General features: G+C 34.7%; 1 protein-coding gene across 2 annotated transcripts in view; it reads right to left on the minus strand.

Moving 5' to 3' along the window:
• LOC118194239 (MAM and LDL-receptor class A domain-containing protein 1-like) overlaps nt 1–21077 on the minus strand; it is a 458361-nt gene that overhangs the window by 111041 nt on the left and 326243 nt on the right. For both annotated transcript variants that reach the window (XM_085827015.1, XM_085827016.1), the window contains 4 exons: nt 19789–20962; nt 13151–16706; nt 7817–8325; nt 1065–4967 (listed from right to left, as the gene is read on the minus strand). In XM_085827015.1, coding sequence (XP_085683141.1) covers nt 1065–4967; nt 7817–8325; nt 13151–16706; nt 19789–20962 — 9142 coding nt within the window. The remainder of the gene's footprint in view (nt 1–1064; nt 4968–7816; nt 8326–13150; nt 16707–19788; nt 20963–21077) is intronic.

The following is a 21077-nucleotide window of genomic DNA, read 5'->3' on the forward strand; positions in this document are numbered from 1 at the left end:
ATGTTGTGAAGAAAGGAATAATTACTTCTCCTTCCGCAGACATAATTTCCGTAAATCAATATGTAGAAATGAAAGATTTTATTGTAATTGCAACATAACATCATTTAATTTTATGTTAATAGCTTTTTTTTTTGTTAGCCTCGTTTCCATTTCCCTGTCGGAATGCAAATTTCTAGCTCTCGCGATATTCATATTAGGTAAAAAGGAAGGGGTATTTAAAGAAAGGTTTTGGAGGGTAAAATCAGAGCATGTTGTACCTGTTTGAAGGCCACGTTGCTGACTTGATTCTCTACCAATCCGTATTCTGCGGCGTTGAGTTATTCTTACTATTAGGCTTGTTTACGCTGACTTCTGTCAGAGCCAGATTGCGCACTAGTTAAACTGTGAAGCTGTTAGGCAAAACTCAACTTCATTAGTTTAGTTTATCCATTACCTTTGATATTAAAGCCAAAAGTGTTGACTTCTGTAAGAAAGAGTTGATCCCTCTATTAAACTTTATTTGGATTAATAAAATTGTTCTTTACGCCGATTCTTGTCTCCGTGGTACTTACAAGACAGAGAGATAACTTCCTAATTGTTCTTTAAAGGTCTGATATAATTTGTTGCTACCTAAGAAGGCCAGATATCTTTTTAACAGTTCTTAGAGCTTTTTAAAGCCTTCAAATTTATTTTACAGTTGGTACCAATTGCAAAACCATAAACTTGAACGTATTTATTCAATTTTAGTTTTCTTTATTCATAAAACTGTTCAACAGTAACTGTTGCTCTTAATAAAAGAAAAAAAAATGTACTAATTTACTTCAGCTTCATCAGACATAACTTGTATCATTTTTGTTTCTCTTTCTGTTCTAAAATAGTTGAACTTAGGAACTCATTTTTTCAAAGACTTACATTTTAATGGCACAGAAATTGAGTTGTTTTATCTAGGAACTTAATTTTGAAACAGAAATTTCCCTGCATTTAGATTTTTAAATGAAAGTTTTAGAAGCACACACACACATATATATGTATATAGACACTCATATATAGGTAATTAATAATAAATAATTAAATTAATTACTTACTTGCATCCTGGGGTGAAAGATATATCATCAATTGCAATCAAATCAGGAGTAGTGAAACCAGCTTTTCCTTCAAAGATGACCTTGAATAGAGTAGTTTCGTTAAAGATTACTGATCCTCTCATCCAGAAGTTTCCAACTTTGCCAGTTTGAGTCCATTTTCGATGTAACTGTCCTTTTGTTTCCGTAATGGTAAATACATTGAGTTGGTTTACTTTGTCTCCAAACATGAAGTAATAGAATCTCATCTGGCATTCTCCCTTCGCAATGCTCTGCAGAACGTCAGAAATTATCCAAGCTTTCTCATTCATTGCGCCCTCAGTACCCTTCGTCATGCTGAGATAGTGACCTTCAGGACTGGAGAGACTGTGGTCAAAAGGTGGTCCAACCCTCGCATTCACATGATCAGGAGCTGAGCCTGTATTAAGAGTCCAAGAAAGAGGTGCATAGGGCTCATTCATGACTTGGCTGAATATACCAAACCCATTCTCGAAGTCTGTAACAAGGTAGTTTTGACCAGCACAATCTTCTTCATCAGTGAAGTCACCACAATCGTCAGTAGCATCACAAATGCGGGAATAATCTACGCAGGCCTTTGTTTGTTTGCATCGAAAACCGTAGCAGTTATTCTCTTCTCTCTTGGGAAGAGCACAGTTCACGAATTCTAGGTCGTCAACTGCTAGGTAGTCCCAACGACCCATACCCGATTTTTTGTTAATGCTGATGGAGAAGTTGCTTGTTTGCCGTCCGAGACCAATTTCTTCACGTTTCCATGTTTTTGATGCTGTAATTAAAGCCATATCTATTGTATTGTTTGCGGTGTTTAGAGTAATGAAAGGCTTCATGAATATTCTACTACAAGCGTACCATAAGGAAAATTTGCAAGTTGAAGCAGATGACGAAAACGATGGACTTTTGTATTCGTCTACGGGGCCAGTTTCTGTTTCTAAACTCGTATGTATAATTAAGTATGATCCTTGACTGCTGTTAGTTGTCTTATCTACTTCAGGAGCGTCTGGTGAGATATCTTTGGCAGATTCCGCGATTGTGACATTGACTTCTACACCATCACCAGCTCTTGTAATAGCAGTCCATCCACAAGTTGACCCTAATTCGAAGTCACAAAAAGCAGGGCAAAGTTTTTCATCTTCTCCATATGGACAATCTATTTTAAAGTCGCAGACTACGTCAAAAGGGACGCAAGAATTATCATCGCAAGTAAACTCTCCTAGTTTCTTACAGATTTCTCGAGGTTGGACTGTCGGTATAGGTGTTGTTATTTTTGTATACATAGGAATGCATTCAAGTGAAAAGGATATATCATCTATTGCTACTTCACCTTTAAGACCACTACTAGGAGAACCTTCTATGACTACGTGAAAGTTAAATTTGCTTTTCAGTGGCACTTCAACCCTTTCCCATTCATCTCCAGATGTACCATACATTTTATTAACCTGTCTGAGACGGGTATCATCTGCTAGTTGTAGATAGACTGTGATACTGCTCGTGTATGGTTTGTAGAGATGTTTCCAAAATCTTAAACGGCAATTTCCTGAGGTGTCAGCCATAAAAGCGGTGCTTGTTATTCGGGCACTATAATAGTAATAATAGGAAGTTCCCCTACTCGCCATTAGGAAATGTCCTGTTTCGTCACCAATGGTATGATCTCTATCAGGACCAGTGCCTTCGGCAAGTTTTGTTCCTGATGTCAATACCCATTTTTGGGTAGCCTTTTCATCTTGAGTCCAGCCGCACATATTACCTTTTTCAAAATCACATCGTTCTAGATAATCAGAACAATTAGTTTCATCAGAACCATCGGGACAGTCTAAGCTGAAATCGCACACCAATGTTTTGTTGACACACTCTCCACTTAAACAAGCAAATTCTTCTTTATTAGCGCATTTTCTTTTTTCTGGAGGTGCGCATGTCATAAATTCGATTTCATCTAATGCAATATCTCCTTCGCTCAAAACATGAGTTGCTATGAAATCCAAGTGCCATCCTGCTTCTCTTCGTCCTATGCTAACCGTAGCATTCTGCCAATTCCGACCTTGATCAGAAATTTCTCTCCATAACATGATATCTAGCTTTTTGTTTGTTTTCAGCTGCAACTTCAAGGAAGCATCATTGTTTCTGATACCAGACATATAGTAGAAGAACTTAATTTCACAAGCAGCTGAAGCTTGATGAAAATCAACGGATCTAAGCATTGCCTGACTACTGATTGCTCCTGTTCTCTCTTTTGCGACGTACATGTAATATCCAGATCCACTAACATCATAAATGAGTCCGTTTGTACCTTGTACACCTGTTGTTCTTATCCATTTTCCTGCTCTTGCGTCATACCAGCCGCAGGTAGGATTGCTGTCATCATCGAAAGTACAGGTTCCACATTTAGATTCATCTGACGAATCAGAACAGTCGGGTACAAAATCACATATTTTCTCAATGTTTATGCAGATCTGATCAGAAATACAGAAGAACTCATCCTCGTTGCAACTTTCGACTGGTGTTGGTGTAGGTTCGACGCGAATAATGGGTAGTGTTTTTTCGGATTCAGCGCAGCCTGTTGTGAAAGATATATCGTCAACAGCCCATCCACCTAACCACGATTTGGTGCCTATTTTGCTCTCAATAACAATTTCGAATGGATCTCTAATATCTTTCAGAGATATAATAGCTTTTTCGTAATACTGCCCTGGTGGCTCTCGAACAACAAACACAGGTTCCCAAGGCCTCACTAAGTCTGTCTTAACATAAACTGTCAAACTACCGATATCTTTTATTTGGTCGTATTTAGTGGAATTAAAATGTGTACCGTATGTATAAAAAAATCTTAATTTGCAAGTATCGTCTTTGGTTTCCATAACAAGTGAAGACAAATGGGCTGTGTTACCTTTGGCACGATATTCATTGCTGAAATATAAGAATTTTCCATTTTTGGAATTCTTCGTGTGGTCCCTAAGAACGAAAATCTTGTTAAAAGTACCATCATAATTCGATTTTGTAATCTGCCAGGCATAATCACTTTCTGAAGTTCTTTTCCAACTACAATAATTATTATCATCAAAATCACAACGCCCAGGATACAGATCGCAGTTAGCTTTGAGCCTGTTTTCATCACTGAAATCTCCACAGTCATCGACAAAATCGCATACAAGGTTGTTGGATATGCAGTTTCCATTATCACACTGGAATTCACCATCTCCGCATTTCTGAGGTTCATCTAGTTTTCTTGGTAAGTAACAATTTTCGAAATCTACATCATCAATAGCAAAAACACTAGTCTTGGACCTTTTATATCCGTTGATTACAACACGGAATCGTTTTCGTATCCTACCCAAAACCACTTCTGCTCGCATCCAGGTTCTTTCCTTGACTCCTTCTAAACGAAATAATCTGGTTCGGGTGCTTTCTTCACCAGAATCGTACAACACAGTCAATGCTTCGTTATCAAGGACTACGTTGATGTAGTACCAGAAGAACATTCTGCAGTATGGTGAAGACTCAATCAAAGCCGGGCTGAGTAGGTCTGCTTGAGTATGATAGAATATGTAGTTGCCATGGTTTTTAATTTTCATATAATGACCTTCGCCTGGATTATTTCTAGTGTGGTCTCGATCGGGTTCTTCTGTGCCCTTAGCGAGAGTCTGATTCCAAGAAAGACCTTTGGTGGTAGTTTTCCAGTTACATGGATTTGCCACTTTGTCTTCAAAATCACAGTGAGTTCCACATTCTTTTTCATCTGTTCCGTCTTTACAGTCAACGTAAAAATCGCAGCGCAATTCGTCAGATATATGCGTCTTGCCTCCGTCGCAAGTAAAGTCAGGCGGTCTATCTTCGATGGGAGTGCATTCACCCTCAGTCACAGAAATGTCATCAATGGCAATGAAGTGATTAGATCTGCAAAATAAAAACTCTTATGTAAGCATACGTCAACTAAAATATTCAGTAAAAATATTTCAAATATAATAATATGATCCATAAGATTCTAAAAGTGTGTTTTATTTGCGATATAAGTGCATTTTAGGGATCAGAAAATAGTCGTGTGGTTCGGTTATAATAGCATGGTCAGTTTCAGTGATCAAAACTGTGATCATTCTTTTTTCCGTGCTGTTTGCTTTGAAATACGAAAATATTTAGATCATTCAGAGTAAAATAGTAGTTGTTTCGAGTAACGGATTTTCATATAAAACAATAATGAGCAATTTTTGTTACAAACAATAATAGAATATGTATGCTAAATCACAAAGAAAAATCATAGAAATGTTATTTTTAATGCGTTTCTTTTACGAGGCAATATTCTAAACCACTAAATATATGATAAAATATATAAAATTTCAAAATAAGTTTTCAAAATTGTTTTTGTAAAAGAGAGATTTCAAATGATTTCAATGTTCTCCCCCCCAATGAAGTGGCATTCAAGTTGATTGGATTCCTCATTTGTTATGGTCTTTTTCTTTAAATTTAATTACAATTTTTTTGAATTGGGTATTGCTTGTAAGTTTTTGCTTTAACATTTACATTTATTAAGTTTTTTGTTGCATTTATAAGATTATTTGAAATTTATTAATTATGAATTTCAAAATTTTCACAATTTTTGTCTTTGTAAAACATTAATTCTAAATTTCTTACTTTATGTCTTTAATGATATAAAATATATAAATACATACTTAAAAATTTCCGAATATTTCAACTTCATTTAAAAGTTCCGGAATATGTTCTCACCTGTTCATTTAAGAGTTCAGTTTTAGTAATAAGGGAATTCATTTTATTATGCGAATAAATTTTTATACTGTATAATATAAATACAACTTTAAATTGACTTCAGTGTTGTATTAATATTCTGTTATAATCTGATCTTGCTAAGGAAAGGAACAGCTTGGAATAGTTATATTACAGCTTGGTGCAAATCTTCTCTAAAGCTTCGTTCATACGCTGGTTTTAAAATCAAAAGTGGTCTAAGCTGAACTTCGTTGCTAGGTAACTAGACTTTGTTACTTCAGTATGACTGGTTTAAGGATCTTGCCCAAATATTCAAATTTTTGACCTTTATGCCACTTTGTATAAGAGCAAACCAATCACAGCGTAGCAACTATCAGTCGATGGTTTTGCTGAGTCAGCTACACATTTGCGCATGCGCAACTTTCCCTTCCCTGACTGGCTATGGCCTAAACTGCTAATGAACTTAATGACCTTTCATGCCTTAAACTACAAAGCTTTATGACGAGAAATCGTCGTCTGAACGAAGCTTAACACTTCGTGAAATACGTATCTTATGCATTTCACCGCATTTTAAAAATGAATTTGAAGAAACGTTAATGGATAATGCATCGATTTAAAGATAATTTTATGGAGATTACAAAATATTTTTCATTATTGAAATTATCATGTATCAGAAAATGAGACGAATCTAAAAAGTTAACATAAATATTCTTTTATAATTTTAATAAACTAAAAATGATTACAAGCTATTATTTAGTTCACTCATGATGTTCCACTATGAATGGAATTTTATCATCGAGTTTTAGCTTACTTCCAGAGAAGCATTCGGATTCAAATTTTGTAAACTTCCTGCTTGCATAATGGCAAACCGCACATCGAGTTGATCAATGTTAAACGAATTTCGTTTACTGCGCATGCCCAGAATAGAATTTGGCGAAATTTTAAAAGCAGATAAATACCAAAATATTGAGGATTTTAAAACTCGTTAGGCTGTAAGTTGCTTCATTACTTAGAGTGTAAATATCTATTGTAAACTACGCAAATTTTTGTTTAAGAAGGATTACAAAGCAGCAAACATTACAAGATATATTAGCTGAATGCTTACTGATTATACGTCTCAGGAAATAAAAGCAATTGAATATTTATCTTACGTTCCATTAGTATATACTTTAACTAATTAGAAATAAATCCAGTTTAAATTACTGAATTAAAGTCAAATAACTGATATTAAATGTAATGTTTATGAACAAAATAAACCAAAAGGAAATGAAACAGAAGTACATCCAATAACCACACACAAATTTCCGTAGTATTGCAATTGTAAACAGAAAAACCAACATGACGAACAGGCTTGTGTAGGGTTGCTTCTGCTTAGTCGCCAGTATTTTCTCCCGCGCCAACGGTACACCATTGAGCATGCGCAGTAAGCGAAATTCGTTAACATTGATCAACTCAATGTGCGGTTTGCCATTCTGCTTGTCAATGACAATGCTGTGTGGCACACAGACCTTTCGAAATTTGATTTAATTTATTTTTTAAATTTTGAATTTCAAAAGAAAATAATAAGGTAAAAATTGCAAAATAGCAAACATTTTGCATTAATCAATGAACTCTGAGAGTGTTTCAAATTATGCAGATTATTAAGATCTAATCAGAAAAACCTTTGTTTTTAATTACTAATGTGCATTGCTTGGGCCTACTACTAACAATGTTATCAATCATCATTCATTGGAATTTTCATATAAACTTCATTTAAAAGACCTTTATTTTCTATCCTTTATCCGATAGTGCAAATAATAAAATTCTGAGAAATTTAATTTCTTCATTAAAAGCAGGTATGGGAGAAAATTATTTCAGCATTAAGTTTAAAAAAAATATGAATGAAACTTTGAAAAAAATCACAACACATTTATGCGTTTTTATGTTACAACTTTTATTCGGACAACGTGATATTAGGTCAAAAATTTGAAATTCATGATGGTTGCGAATTTTCTAGTTATTGCTAAATGAATGGGAAAGATACTTACTTTGCGGTCATATCTGCTTCGAATATGATTTGGTATTTCCCATCATTCTCATTTCTCTTTATCTGCAGCTGTTCGTTATTCCATCGACCGAGGTTCTCTTGACTGAAGAGCTGCACGATGGTCTCTTCGAACGTGTCATCATCATACAAAAAGATCTTTAATTCCCCATCGAAATCGATTCCATTTCGGAAATTCCAATAATTGATGCAGCGAGTGGAGTGGAAGAAAGGGGACAATAGGCGCGCCGGTGAAGGATTTGATTTCCATTGATTGATAAGATGCACGTACAAGTACACACCGAACTGGGTGCCTAAAGTAGTATCATTTTCAGGAGCAGAATCTGTAATTTGTCCTGATCCTCGAAGCCACTGAAGATCAGACTGAGGATTGTTTGTCCACAGACACATTCCGTCTTCGAAATTGCAAGAACCCAGAGGTGGACAGTCTGATCTCACATCAATGTCGTCGATAGCTATTTTGCCATTCTTGAAAGCCGATCCGGCAGTTACCTGACATGGAGTAAAAGAAAAGAATTTAGTTAGGTATTTTAAGAATGTTTTTAATAATTTAATTAGTTATTTGTTAGTAATTTAGAACCACGGACGAATAATGTGACATTCTTTAATTAACAATACGGTAAACGAAAAGAAACAAAGAGAAAAATGGCAGTTATTTCAGTGAAAAAATATTACATCGTCATATTATATAATTAAAGATTTTTTTAGAAAGTTAATTAGTAATTTAGAATCACTGACGAATACTATGGCATTCTTTAATTAACTAAATGGTAAACGAAAAGAAACAAAAGGAAAATTGGGAGTTATTTCAGTGAAAAAAATATTACATCGTCATATTATGTAATTAAAGAATTTTTTGTAAGCATTTAATTAGTTTTTATTAGTAATTTACAACCACTGACGACAACTGTGACATCCTTAATTAACAAGATGGTAAACGAAAAGAAACAAGGGGAAAATCGGTAATTATTTCAAAGAAAAAAATGTTACATCGTCATATATCCTGTTATTTCCCTGAATTTATCACTGCCTTGCGTCACACATTGTTTTCTTATTATATTACAGACGAAACATGTGGTACATATAAACAGAACCAAATTATTAGAAATAAAATTAAAAGACAAAATAAATTTAGTAGTTTGATAAAATTTATTTTATGAATAGGAATATCATTTTAATCTAAATGATTTATTTGAATATGTACATTTTCTTATTATAGCTTTTAAATTAGTAAGGGCAACATGTTATTGTAGAATCGGTATTTACTGTCTAGGAATATGATGTTTGTAAACTTACTTCCGATGTGGCTGTCTAGGGGCTAATAAACTAGTCCGATTTATGTAAAACTTGAATATTTAATGAAACATGAATAGTTGCTACAAACTACAAGGTAATTACATACGTAGAAGGAAACAGATGAGATTATTTACAGATGAAGAGAAGGAATTGTATTTTATAAGCAAACATCTTTGAATCGCGTCATCGTCTTAATGGCGGAATCGTCTGCCTTCTATCATCGGAAAAGTCAAAGATTTATTCTCACAGCTTGTCGCGTCATCTGATTATAATGAACGATGCCATCCCACATTATTGATAATCATACTTATAGCACTTGGAAAGCATAACTATAATTTTTTTAGATAAACTATTTGTCATTATTTTGAAGCTTAATTTTCTTACATTCTACACGTTTTTATGTAATTTAATTGTACTAGAAATTACGATGTAGTGTGTATCATGTAATTTTCTTTTCTTATGTTATAATATTAATGAATTTTTATTTCAATTTTATCTATTATTTTTTACTAATTATTTACGCCTAATTTCGCTTATACATCAAGAATGTAAATTGTAAAGCAAACTTATAAAATAGAACATGTGATACAAAAGTGAAATTAAACCCTTAAAGAAAATTGGTGAAAACGTGCTTAACACTGTTTAAAATTTTAATATTTGTGCTGTGAAATGCTCTTTGAAAGTATCTGCCCAGCCGCAAAGAAATCTAAAAATATTTTTGCGTTACCATGGAGCTGCCGCTTGGTTGAGGTCTTACAGCCAAGCGGCAGAGTCAGGAAATATTAGTAGTTCGACCCGAGTTTCAGATCCTAGAGATACCTCAGCTCTTTCTTTTCTTATACATATTTAATATGGAAAAATGCGTTGCGAAAACTTCAGTTTATGAAGTAAAAATATTTTTAAAGTTTATTCTTTAAAAATACTGCAAAGTTTTATTAATTTTTAACTTTCATCTTTACCTTAGCGTATCTTTTTGCAAATCTCTGTAATAGGAAAATAATAAGCAAAGAAGTTAACTTGGTTTCTGTGATTGAGACTTTATGTAAATTTTTCCGAAAGCACAGACTTTATACAGATATCAGTAATGTATGAATTATTTCTCCAGCTAATTTACTTAATATGTTTATTCTGGAATCAAAACACCGTTCCACTGGAGGCGAATTTTAGAAAATTGAAGCGAAAGGCTATAGGGCAAGTTAAATTTCTAAGAAATTGCGAACCAGCTGCAAAGTAATGATCCAAGATCCATCTTATTTAGCTGTTTGTTGCTTTTACTCTTCTTGCTGCCTTCCGCTTTTGCCGCCTTTTCCGCGGTTGGATTTCTTCGCGCAGCTACATGAGTAAGTGCTATTGTAGCATTATCACTGGACGCACGTTTAATTGCAGATGTTGCGATGATGGCTGTGGTTATTCAAATGCCTGCTACAGCCCCTGTTTTTTCTTCTGAAGTATACTACCTGAAGTATACTACTTGAGGGTTTGGCTTTTCGTCTGCTCTTTCGTCGTACTGGAGATGATGTTGGATACCATTACGAAGGTTGTAGAAGCTACATTCGGAGCAGAGAACACCGTTTTTTCAGTGTCAGGAATATGAAGACGGATTCTACAAAACAGTCTGATTTTTTTAAAGGAGAAAAAAAAAAGCTCTCAGCACAGATATAGCGGCTGAGTGGTGGTATAACGAATTTAATATTTTCTTGTCCCACTATCAAGTGTTCTGTACCAGTAACTGGTACAAAATGCCAAGCAGACATTTTCAATGAAAACAGAAATTTCCAACTCTACACACTGATTTGTATTTCTCAGCGCCACCTTCAGTTATCAAGGAGATTATACATAAGTGAATTGTAAGTGAACCGTAAATAAGTGAATAACACAAGTGACTACTATGAATGTGAGAAGCAACTATTACACAGGACTCTGCAAATATGTGAAAAACACATATGATATACATTAATATACCCAGTTGATATTGTTCAGTATAATGCATCAGAATAACTTCTTATATCCAAGTTACCACTGACTTCTAGAGTAAACATTCTCTGCAAACTCAGAATTACATTGCGTAAAACATAGCTAAAATCCTCATTCAGCAAAGTCTTGACAGGGTCTCTTTAATAACTACAGGTCACAAATACCTATCTTTCGAAAGTAACTTGATAAATTCCGCTACAAATTTTAATATTCTGCAAAGACTTTTAGCTAGGCCTACTGAGAATAGAATGCTCCACCAACTGAATACAAATGCTGATAGTCATAGAACAGCCGGTACAAAACTCAGCTGGTGGTAAGTAAGTAAGTGGTGGGCTTTGAATAATCAGTATAGCGCGCAGTCTAGCATGACGTAATAAATAAACAATCTTTGTAAATATAAACCAGGTCTCCTCACTTATTTGACAGCTCAGCATGACACGGCAGTGACCAGGAGCCTACCTTGGGTAAGCGAAACCACTATACTATGGATGTTCTTTTAACATCTTGCAGCTAACACACCACCACAACAATGTCACCCCAGGAAATAGTTTCAACGTTTCTGCTTTAATCTCCTGATGCTTTTGATAGCGTTGTTTAGGTAAACTAAGGCACTCATTTAACAAAGCACTGCAATATGAGCAATATGAAGTGAAGTGAAGTCACTTTCGAACTAATCAATTGTATATCTTAATTTCTTGATTATTTTTTTCTGCTACATTTTCTCTCAAAATTCGAACATTTTTGTAGAGTTAAGTTTTTATCATTTCCTATTTTTATCATTGCGTTTGTAGCTCTCAAATCATATCTTCCTTGTTAAACTTTTTAATTTACGGGTATTTTTTAAAAACACATATGCCAAAAAAATTAATGAAATTTATAATTATTATTTATTATTTATTATTTAGTATTTAGTATTTATTATTATTATTTATTATTTAGTAATATAACTTTTCCGTTTGTTGCAGCATTTGGAAATGTTTCTCCAATTCACTGTTTGAAACCGCTATTTTTATAGAAGAGTAGAAAAGAATAATATAGAGAAAATGAGTTCATTAAAATCTAGGAGAATGTTTTTTAAATAAAGCAAGATAATCATAAAATAATAAACATATTTATGAAATTACATAATGGTTTTAAGAGCTTTATAGTGCAAATTTACAATAAAGGCATATTAGTTGAAATTTACTGTAAAGTAAATTTGATAAAGACTTTATAAAAGCATTCAATTTTCTAAGGTAATATTGAATAATTACTTAAAAAAAAAGCAAGATTCTCTGATATAAAAACATACTGAGATTTTGTCAAACGAAATTTCAAGTTTACTTCCTCTTCGACACCATTAAAGATGACACCACCTGCACACAAGGGTCATTATTGCAAGAAGGAAGAAGTTTTTTGAAAGCGAGAAAGCTCTGAGCAAAAGAAACTTCGTAGGCCCAGCCGGAAAAGGCTCAATTTTGGCCTCTGAGTCTTCAGTTTTGACTCGAAAGAATAACAAAATTTTGGTTAAGAACTCAACATAGGAAATGGTTGTAGCTTAACACTCTAACCGGTAAGGCCGTATATATACGGCCTAGAATATTTTTTATGATATCTATAAGAACGTATATATACGGGAATATTAAAATATGGCAAAGAGACTAAGGCAATGTATTAAAAAGTATACAAATCCAGGTATAAAATACCAGGAGAATTTTTATATTAAAATCAAGAAAACAATTTTTTCTCATAGTAGTTTTGGGAAATTTGTGTTTTCTTAGCGAAAATCCTGGCCGGTCAGACGGTTAAAAAGGACTCCTGTTACCTAAACAAGGATAAAATATTTCAGAGATAACGCATATAGTTAAAATCTCTTGTGATAGAAATGGGAAGAATATTCATCATTAAAGATGAATAGGAAGATTATCGAGGTGGCTATACTTCATATTTAAATTCTTTCAAATTGGCATATTGTCGACAGCATTCCCATTTCATTATAATTTCCGATTTTATGAAGGCATAAAATAACCTTTAATTATATATTTTAGTTTAAAGAGCTTTTACTCACCTGAAATATGTAGCTGTATGGCATTGCAAGTTCTTCTTTCAGAATCACTTCAGAACCATACCAGATTTCGTTGGTGTCTCCAGATTCTTTCCACATATTATCTTTATTGTCGCCATTTCGTAAAAAGACTTCTAACGTACCAACATTTTCCCCGTATAGATAATACCAGAACTGCATGCACTTCTTTTGAGGTTGGTACAGTTCAGATTCGAGTCTGGCTACTTTTCCTTTAGAGGTAGGTACGCTGGTGTCTACATAAAAATAATTTCCAAACGAAGTACCATAGGTGTGATCGATGTTAGGACCATGTGTGCGAGATCCATTTCCTCTATGCCAATGAAAATCCCCTTCTGGATCTCGGGAGAATCCGCAGTAATCTTGCTCTACATCACAAAAGTCTCTTGGAGGGCACGATTTAAAGTTTACGGAAATATCGTCCAAAGAAATGTCTGTTCTCTGTAGTCCCACACCTTGTAATACCAGCCTATAATAATAATCCTTCACTATATGTATTTGTTCATATTTCCAAGTAGGTCCTTCAGACTGCTTCTTTGTCCAAATGGTCTCCTCCAAGTCTTCATCGTGGAAGTTCTGGACTTTGACGTGCAGTGTACCTGGTTTATTGCCATGCATATGGTACCAGAATTTAAAGCAAATACCATCCTCATCGGGATCAAATCCATCTTTGGTAAAGAGTCTAGCTGTGGCCGGGGAAAAATACTCTGAAGTATAAAAGCTAATGTAATGTCCACTAGTTGACAGTGTGGTATGATCTATCCTAGGCCGAGTAAGTTCAATGTTAGAGTGCCCCTTTGTAATTTGCCACTTTGCGAGTGAGTCGCCATCATTTTCCCAGAGGCACAGATCAGTTTCAAAGTCACAGTCGTATTTAGTTGGAGGATAACCTGTCGTAGTAGTTGTAGGTAGCGGTGTGGTGATTATTTGTTGCCCACATTTTTGTTGCCTCAGGGATACATCGTCAATAGCAATTCCCCGTGCAGTGATGTTGTCTTGATCAATTGCCGTGATTGCTGTTAGCCCAAGTTGAAAAAAGTCTCCAGCATCCTCTACAGTAATATTTGTTTCTGCTTGGATCCATTTATTCATGTCTATGTCAGAAGATTTTATTTCAATAATACCTTCCCAGCCCAATCCTATCAAAAACTGTTGAACTAATAAAGAGGAGTTTACAGTATTGAACATGCTGAACCAGAAGGAAAAACAATAGTTAGGATAGATTTCCAAATCTTCGCTAATGATCATGGATTGAGACTGAGCAGGCAATCCTGTCAAGTACGCGTACATGTAATGTCCATTAACAGTTCCTGTAGTATGATCTGCCGAAGGGCCGAAACCCATATTTTGATCCCCACCTGTTCGCCTTATCCAATCGACATCAAAATGACTATTGCTCCAACCGCAGGTGTCTATTTCGAAGGTACAAGATGCAGGATCAGAGCACACTCCATGCGTGAGATATATGTCATCAAGTGCAATGTATCCTAAAGGCCCTACTCCTGTCTCAGCTTCAAATGCAATATAAAATGCAGGAAGAGACTCCATAGTTGCGCGTCCAAGCTTCCACACGCCAGCATGATCCCCAGATCTTTTCCACAAGCTTTTTAAATTTTCCAGCCTAGTCTCTTGATTTGTCCTCTGATATACAGCTAAAGTACCAATGTCGTTACCATACATATTATACCAGAATTTTACACAAACATCACCATAGTTTCTGTATATTGGACTTTCCAGTCTAGCTATGTTCCCTCTTCTCTTATATGGAAGGTAGATGAAATATCCAAGTTCAGAATTAGTAGTATGATCAGTTCGAGGTTTTGCTTCACTCCAGTTACCGTTGCCCTGTGAACGTATCCATCCAATGCTGCCTTTGTATGTACTGTTCCAGCCACAAAAACTACTTTCGAAATCGCAAATAGCCGTTTGCGTACAAGCTCTGTCCACCATTTTCAAGTCATCGATAGCGATATTATTTTCTTGACCCCAAGAACTGTGTCCAGATATATATATTCCATAATCTCGATCGCTGCTAATGAACACCTCCCCATAAATCCATTTATTCCCTTGAGAATACTCTCTTCTCCATCTCCTCTTTACTACATGGTAATTTCCCCAAACCCAAAATGTGCTAATGCTTAGTTCGCCGGTATTCCGACCATACATATGATACCAGAACGAAAAGCAACTTCCTTGAGGAATATTCATAGGAAGGATTGGGCTTTTCAGACTTGCTTCTGAATAAGGGGTTACATCTCGAGGATCAATGTACATGTAATATCCATGACCAGTTGTGTGGTCAGATGTTGGACCTGTGAAATCGATTTCTGTTGATCCTTTACCACGTTTCCATTTAAAAGATTTCGTTGGGTCTTGAGTCCAAAAACACAATCCTCCATTGAAAGAATCATCATCGAAATTACAATCAACCAAGAGTTCTTTTGGGTTACAGTTCATGAATTTCACTTCCGCTATGGCAACGTTCTTATCCTGAGTGTACCAATACCAGTTGGGTACACTGTGAAATCTAACAATAGTTCCTTTTTCTTTTGCTTCAGGAATCCTAACTTCAACAAGTTGCCAGATCGCTTCTGTTTGATTAGGTAACGTCCACACCTTTTTATATGGATGGGAATTAGAAATGTGTAGCTTATGCTCGACATAAAACTGTCCTGCTGTTGAGGTCACGTATAGCCAGAAAGCCATAACGCAATGACTGGATGTTGGCGGCAGTGGAGGACTTTGCAAGATAGCCGGATCGCTGTAATATCCGAAACCTTGTTGAACATACGCATACCAACCAGTTGATGAATTTTTGTGATCAGTTGAAGGACCATAGTCGTTACTATTAGAGGCATTTTTTCTGCTCCAGGTAAATTTTCCTGGACTTTCATTTTTCCAGCCACAAAAGTCCTTATCAAACGTACAAGGGCCGCAACTTTCTTCATCGGATCCATCCGAACAGTCGAGAGTAAAATCACACTGCTTTTCTAACGGCACGCACAGCGGAAGACCAGACCTGCATTTGTATTGGTCCACACTGCAAACGGATACAGTTGGTAGAGGTGTCGACAGTGGTGTGGGAAGCTCATCGGTGTAATTTTTGCAGCCGTTACTGATAGATAAATCATCAATTGCAATTATAGACGTGGATGAATTTCCAAGGTTTCCTTCTATAATAAAATGAAAAGGTTCAGACTGCCTAATATTGACAATTGCTCTATTCCATTTCTGGCTATATGATCCAAATTCAGAAAATCGTAGTTGCCAGTTCCAGCCATCTTTTTCTATTTCGGTGTACACTTTCAGGCTTGCAAAATCTGTGTTATGCATATAATAGTAGAACCTCAGGGAGCAGTAAGATCCATTTATTATTTGGTAATTAGGACTGTAGTAGAAGGATTGGGTGTTGCCCTTTATAGAATCAAGTTTGAGTCTTAAATATCTACCACTTTGATCAATTCCCTTAGTGTGGTCTACCAGAGGCCCAGAAGAACCCAAGTTTCTTGAAGATGAAGAATCTTGGTAGGTCCACTTATTCCTAAAGGTAAAAAAGGATAACAATAATTTCTTAAAGAAACCTACGTTATCTAAAACATTTATCAATTACACATTTAGATGTCTTTTTCGTAGATTTTCTCTTGCGATGATAGTTAGAAAAATGCAAAATTGTACATCTAAAATGGTATAGACATTAAAATGATTGATTTATGAATATTAGTTTCAACTCCCTGCTATCTGATTTCTGTAATAAAATATCATAATTTATTAATATAAATGAAATCATATCAAGCAGATGGGTAGAGACCAAAGTAGAGTAATATTTAGATTAAAATCATGTTTAGCTAAATTGCTCATTGACAGCAATTTTTTACTTCCTTGTACGAAGCAAAGGAACTATTATAATCGCGAAAAATGTAAGGTATCATACTTTGACGATAATATCCATTTTAACTTGGATATTATCGTTAACTAGCTATACGATAATATCCGTAACGTATTAACTAGCTATATGTTACGAACAGGAAAAAGAACTTAATTCCCAAAACGATTGTAAAATAGATTTAAAACGAATTCAGAAGAGAATTTTTTGCGACATCTATAAGTACGTACCTATGTACGTATGCATGTATCTCGCATAATTTAAAAAGAATAGCCCCAGAATGTTGAAATTTTGTAAATGGGACTGCAATAACATGTAGTTGTTCAACTCCCTTTTTGGTTAAAATTGGAAACACCAAAATATATAAATATATATATATATATATATATATATATACCTCGGCTCGGTGAGGTCAGTTTTTTTATTCTTATATGTTGGCAGATGGTGCATTTTTTGTTTTATAAGTGATTGAATAATATTATTCTTATGTTCTGATTAAGGATTTAAAGTCTTTAGATAATCTGCGTGCAATAGTTGTAGAATTTTCAAAAATTATTTAAGTGCTACTAAGCCTAACGAAGGTGTCTTTTGTTTAAAATCGAAATTCTTAGTAGAATAGTGAATTAAATCACTTTCTGCATCAATTTCAGTGCCTTTTGCCCAGTGAAACCAAAAGAAAGCTTTCAGTTTTGTCCACAGAAAAATCTTCTTGCACGCCAGCCGAATTGCTTGTATTTATGCAGAAACTCTAATTTTAACTGTAAAAATTGTTCTTTATTTAACTGTATTTTATTTTTGTATATTTAACAATTTTTAATGAAGAAGTTTTGAGTTTTTATGTGTTTTTGCCTTGCTGGGAACTGAGAACTGAATTAATTGAATTAGAAATATACCTCTAATGAAATTCGAGGAAATAAGCAGGAATGAAATGCAGCAAAAAATCTGCGTAATTTAATAAGCCGTAGAAGGAAGATATGTGGTATCCACATCACATTTTTTCTTGCATCACATTTTTTTCTTGAAAGGAAATAAATTACATTTAATTAATATTTGGACTAAATTTTAAATTTCAGACACTGAGAAACTGCAGACAAATTGTTAGGTTTATTTATTTTTAACTAATAGTTAATGCTAAGCTTTAGTACATTTCTATCACTCTCTTTCACCCTCGCTTTTCACGCCAGAATGTAAATGAGTCAGCGAGCGTTTATTCAAATTAAGGGAGGAAAAAGTGCTATTTTTAAAAGAATTTCTTAAGTCAGTTTTAGAGCAAATCTTCCTATTCCAGGCCACATTGTCCCATGATTATTAGAGATTTGATTATGAAGCGTTGAGTGCTTCTAGCCATTTGGCTTTGTCTCGCCGGCATTTTACAAACCAGAGACTTTCCTGCACCCTAAATTATTCTGTGAGGCTTATTATTAATAATAACAATTTAGGGCGAACCCATCTGCCGTATTTGAATCCTAACCCGTTTGCTTTAATTAAAATTGTTCAACGTTACGTATTTCTGTTAAGCCAGAAGTTCTTGGCTTGTGTAAACTCAAGTTGCGTAATTGTTAATTTTGTGTTCGAATAAAAGGGTCTTATACACTCTTCTTCTGACTTTGGTTTGTTTCACAAGGCTATAAGATAATTCTTCAGTAGTCTCGTTATAGTGTATATAGTGTATGCTTCCTAAGAGAATAAGACTTGATAAAATAAAAAGCGTTTTTGTTAAGACATGATAACTATCTAAAAAATTACTACTTAACCACTAAACACATATACAATAAAGTCGTAGGTTTATTATTTACTTTCCGCTCATAATGCTAGGAGATAAAATTTATATTAATCTGATTTCTTTCGAAGGTTTAACGAAAGAATATTCAGAAATCTATATTATTTAAATAGCTTCAATTTAAGATTTTGGATAGAATCTTGTTGCATTTTCACTTATTTTATTGCACATTCTTGTATGCTATGGTCAAACTACATTTGGAGATGGTTAGAATATTAGATACTAGAGTTAGAAATGTTTCAGATTTGCAGAAATCTTCCTTTAAAAATGTCTCGCTGTGATTTAAAATGCCTTGCTGTGATTGTGTACACCTAGCTTTATGTACACGCTATCATACATGCTATTCGTATTGAAATTGTGATCACAACTCATTGCACATAGCATGATGTTTCCATTGCACAATAATAATAGTAAAAAAATCATAAAATACAAGTAGAAATTTTCTTTACTGGTTTTTGCTTTATAAAACACTTCAAAACAATTTTAGTATATTAATTAATCATAATATGTTTTCTAAAGCATTTATAATCAATATTAAAACATTACAATCAACATTAATAAGTTTAATTTGTCATTTTATTAATTTTTCAAAAAGCAAAATTTTAAATTTGGACAGAGCATTTTATTTTAAACCCCTCAGCAGCATATGTGGCTTCTTTTGTTTTTTAAGTCATTTAATGTCGTATATGAATTGTATTTTAAATTAATTTAGGAGTTTTTCAATTAACTTATAAGGTATTTCTCCCGCCATCTTAGCATGCCTTCCTAGTGTAGTGGTTAGCATGCTCGGCGCGTATTCGAGAGGCCCGTGGTTCGAGTCCCAGCGAAGGCTTCGTTCATTTTCATCTCCCTTGCTTCCGAAATAACCTAATGTCTCTACAAATTTTAAAAGGTTCATCTAAAATCGGCTAAAATTTCCATGAGTTTATACAAGTATATTAGAAAGAAATGTTTACAAACCATTTTTTTCCTCGGACGTTCCATTCACATCCAGTAAATTTCTCAAATGTACAAGGCTTTGGGTACTCGGAACACATCGTCACGTCTTCGTCTGATCTGTCTCCGCAGTCGTCTGTCAAATCACATAAGTAATAATTCGAAATGCAGCGATCATTTCTGCATCGGAATTCATTACTACTGCACTTTTCTCGTTTCACCGGCAGTCCACAGCTTTCGAATACTACGTCATCAATTGCTACATACGGTACATAGCCTTGGCTGTTATGCTCAAATTCTATATAAAAAGGACGTTCAGTTGTTCCCAAATAAACCCTTTCCTGTATCCAGGTTTCCTCGTTATCATATTTGTTATACCTCTTCTCCCACACTGTTGCCGTTGTTGAACTTCCCAGTCGTTTCTTGACTCTAAGCGATCCGGAAGCCATGTTATCATACAAATAGAAAATCATTATACATGAAACGTAAGATTTTTTGAACTCAGCCTTCGAGCTCTGAAGCACAGAGGTTTGCCAAGAATGGTACTGGCCACTTACTAACATAAAATAACCTGCAGTTGAATTAAAAGTATGGTCATAACCCGGTCCATTCTTCTTGGTACCCTCTACTCCTTGCGCTCTCTCCCATTTTTTAAAGTCTGTAGCAGTTCTGTCAGTCCATCCGCAATCACTGTGTTCGAAATCACAGTCTCCGCAATCGGCTTCGTCTTCCCCATTGATGCAGTCCAGCTCAAAATCACACACTTTGCTAGCATTCACGTGGGTTCCATCCCTACAATCGAAGGCATCGTCTGGAACTTCGTAGCACTTTTTGTTCGTCACTTCGATGTCGTCCAAAGCAATGTCACTCAAGGCTCCCTTTGTTTTGCCAATGAAATGAATTTGATACTCATCCTGAGTTTCCATTTGTTCTTTTGATATGTTAACGTTGATGAGGCGGTAAAACCACTTGTCACCCTGATTTCCTTTAATACTCCAAATCGTCTTGTTCATACTCTTTAACTGATTGTCATCATAGAAACTAATGTTGATCATTAGCGATCCCATTTCTCTTCCTCTCATATGGGCCCAAAAAGAAAGACAACGTTCACTTGAAACCCTGAAGAACTCCGAATTTAATATCCCGATAAGGTTCCTCTTTTTAGCAGGATTATCAGCTTGCAAATATATATATGAACCTAAAAATTCAGAATAGAGTCTGTTTATATATATATATATATATATATATATATATATAAAAGCTATTCATAAAAATTCAGATAAAAGATACACTCTGATTAATTGTGAAAACTT

This window comes from Stegodyphus dumicola, chromosome 11 (genome assembly GCF_044657685.1).
Source record: "Stegodyphus dumicola isolate Sdum_Otavi_A_Nest chromosome 11, ASM4465768v1".
Lineage (NCBI taxonomy): Eukaryota > Metazoa > Arthropoda > Arachnida > Araneae > Eresidae > Stegodyphus > Stegodyphus dumicola.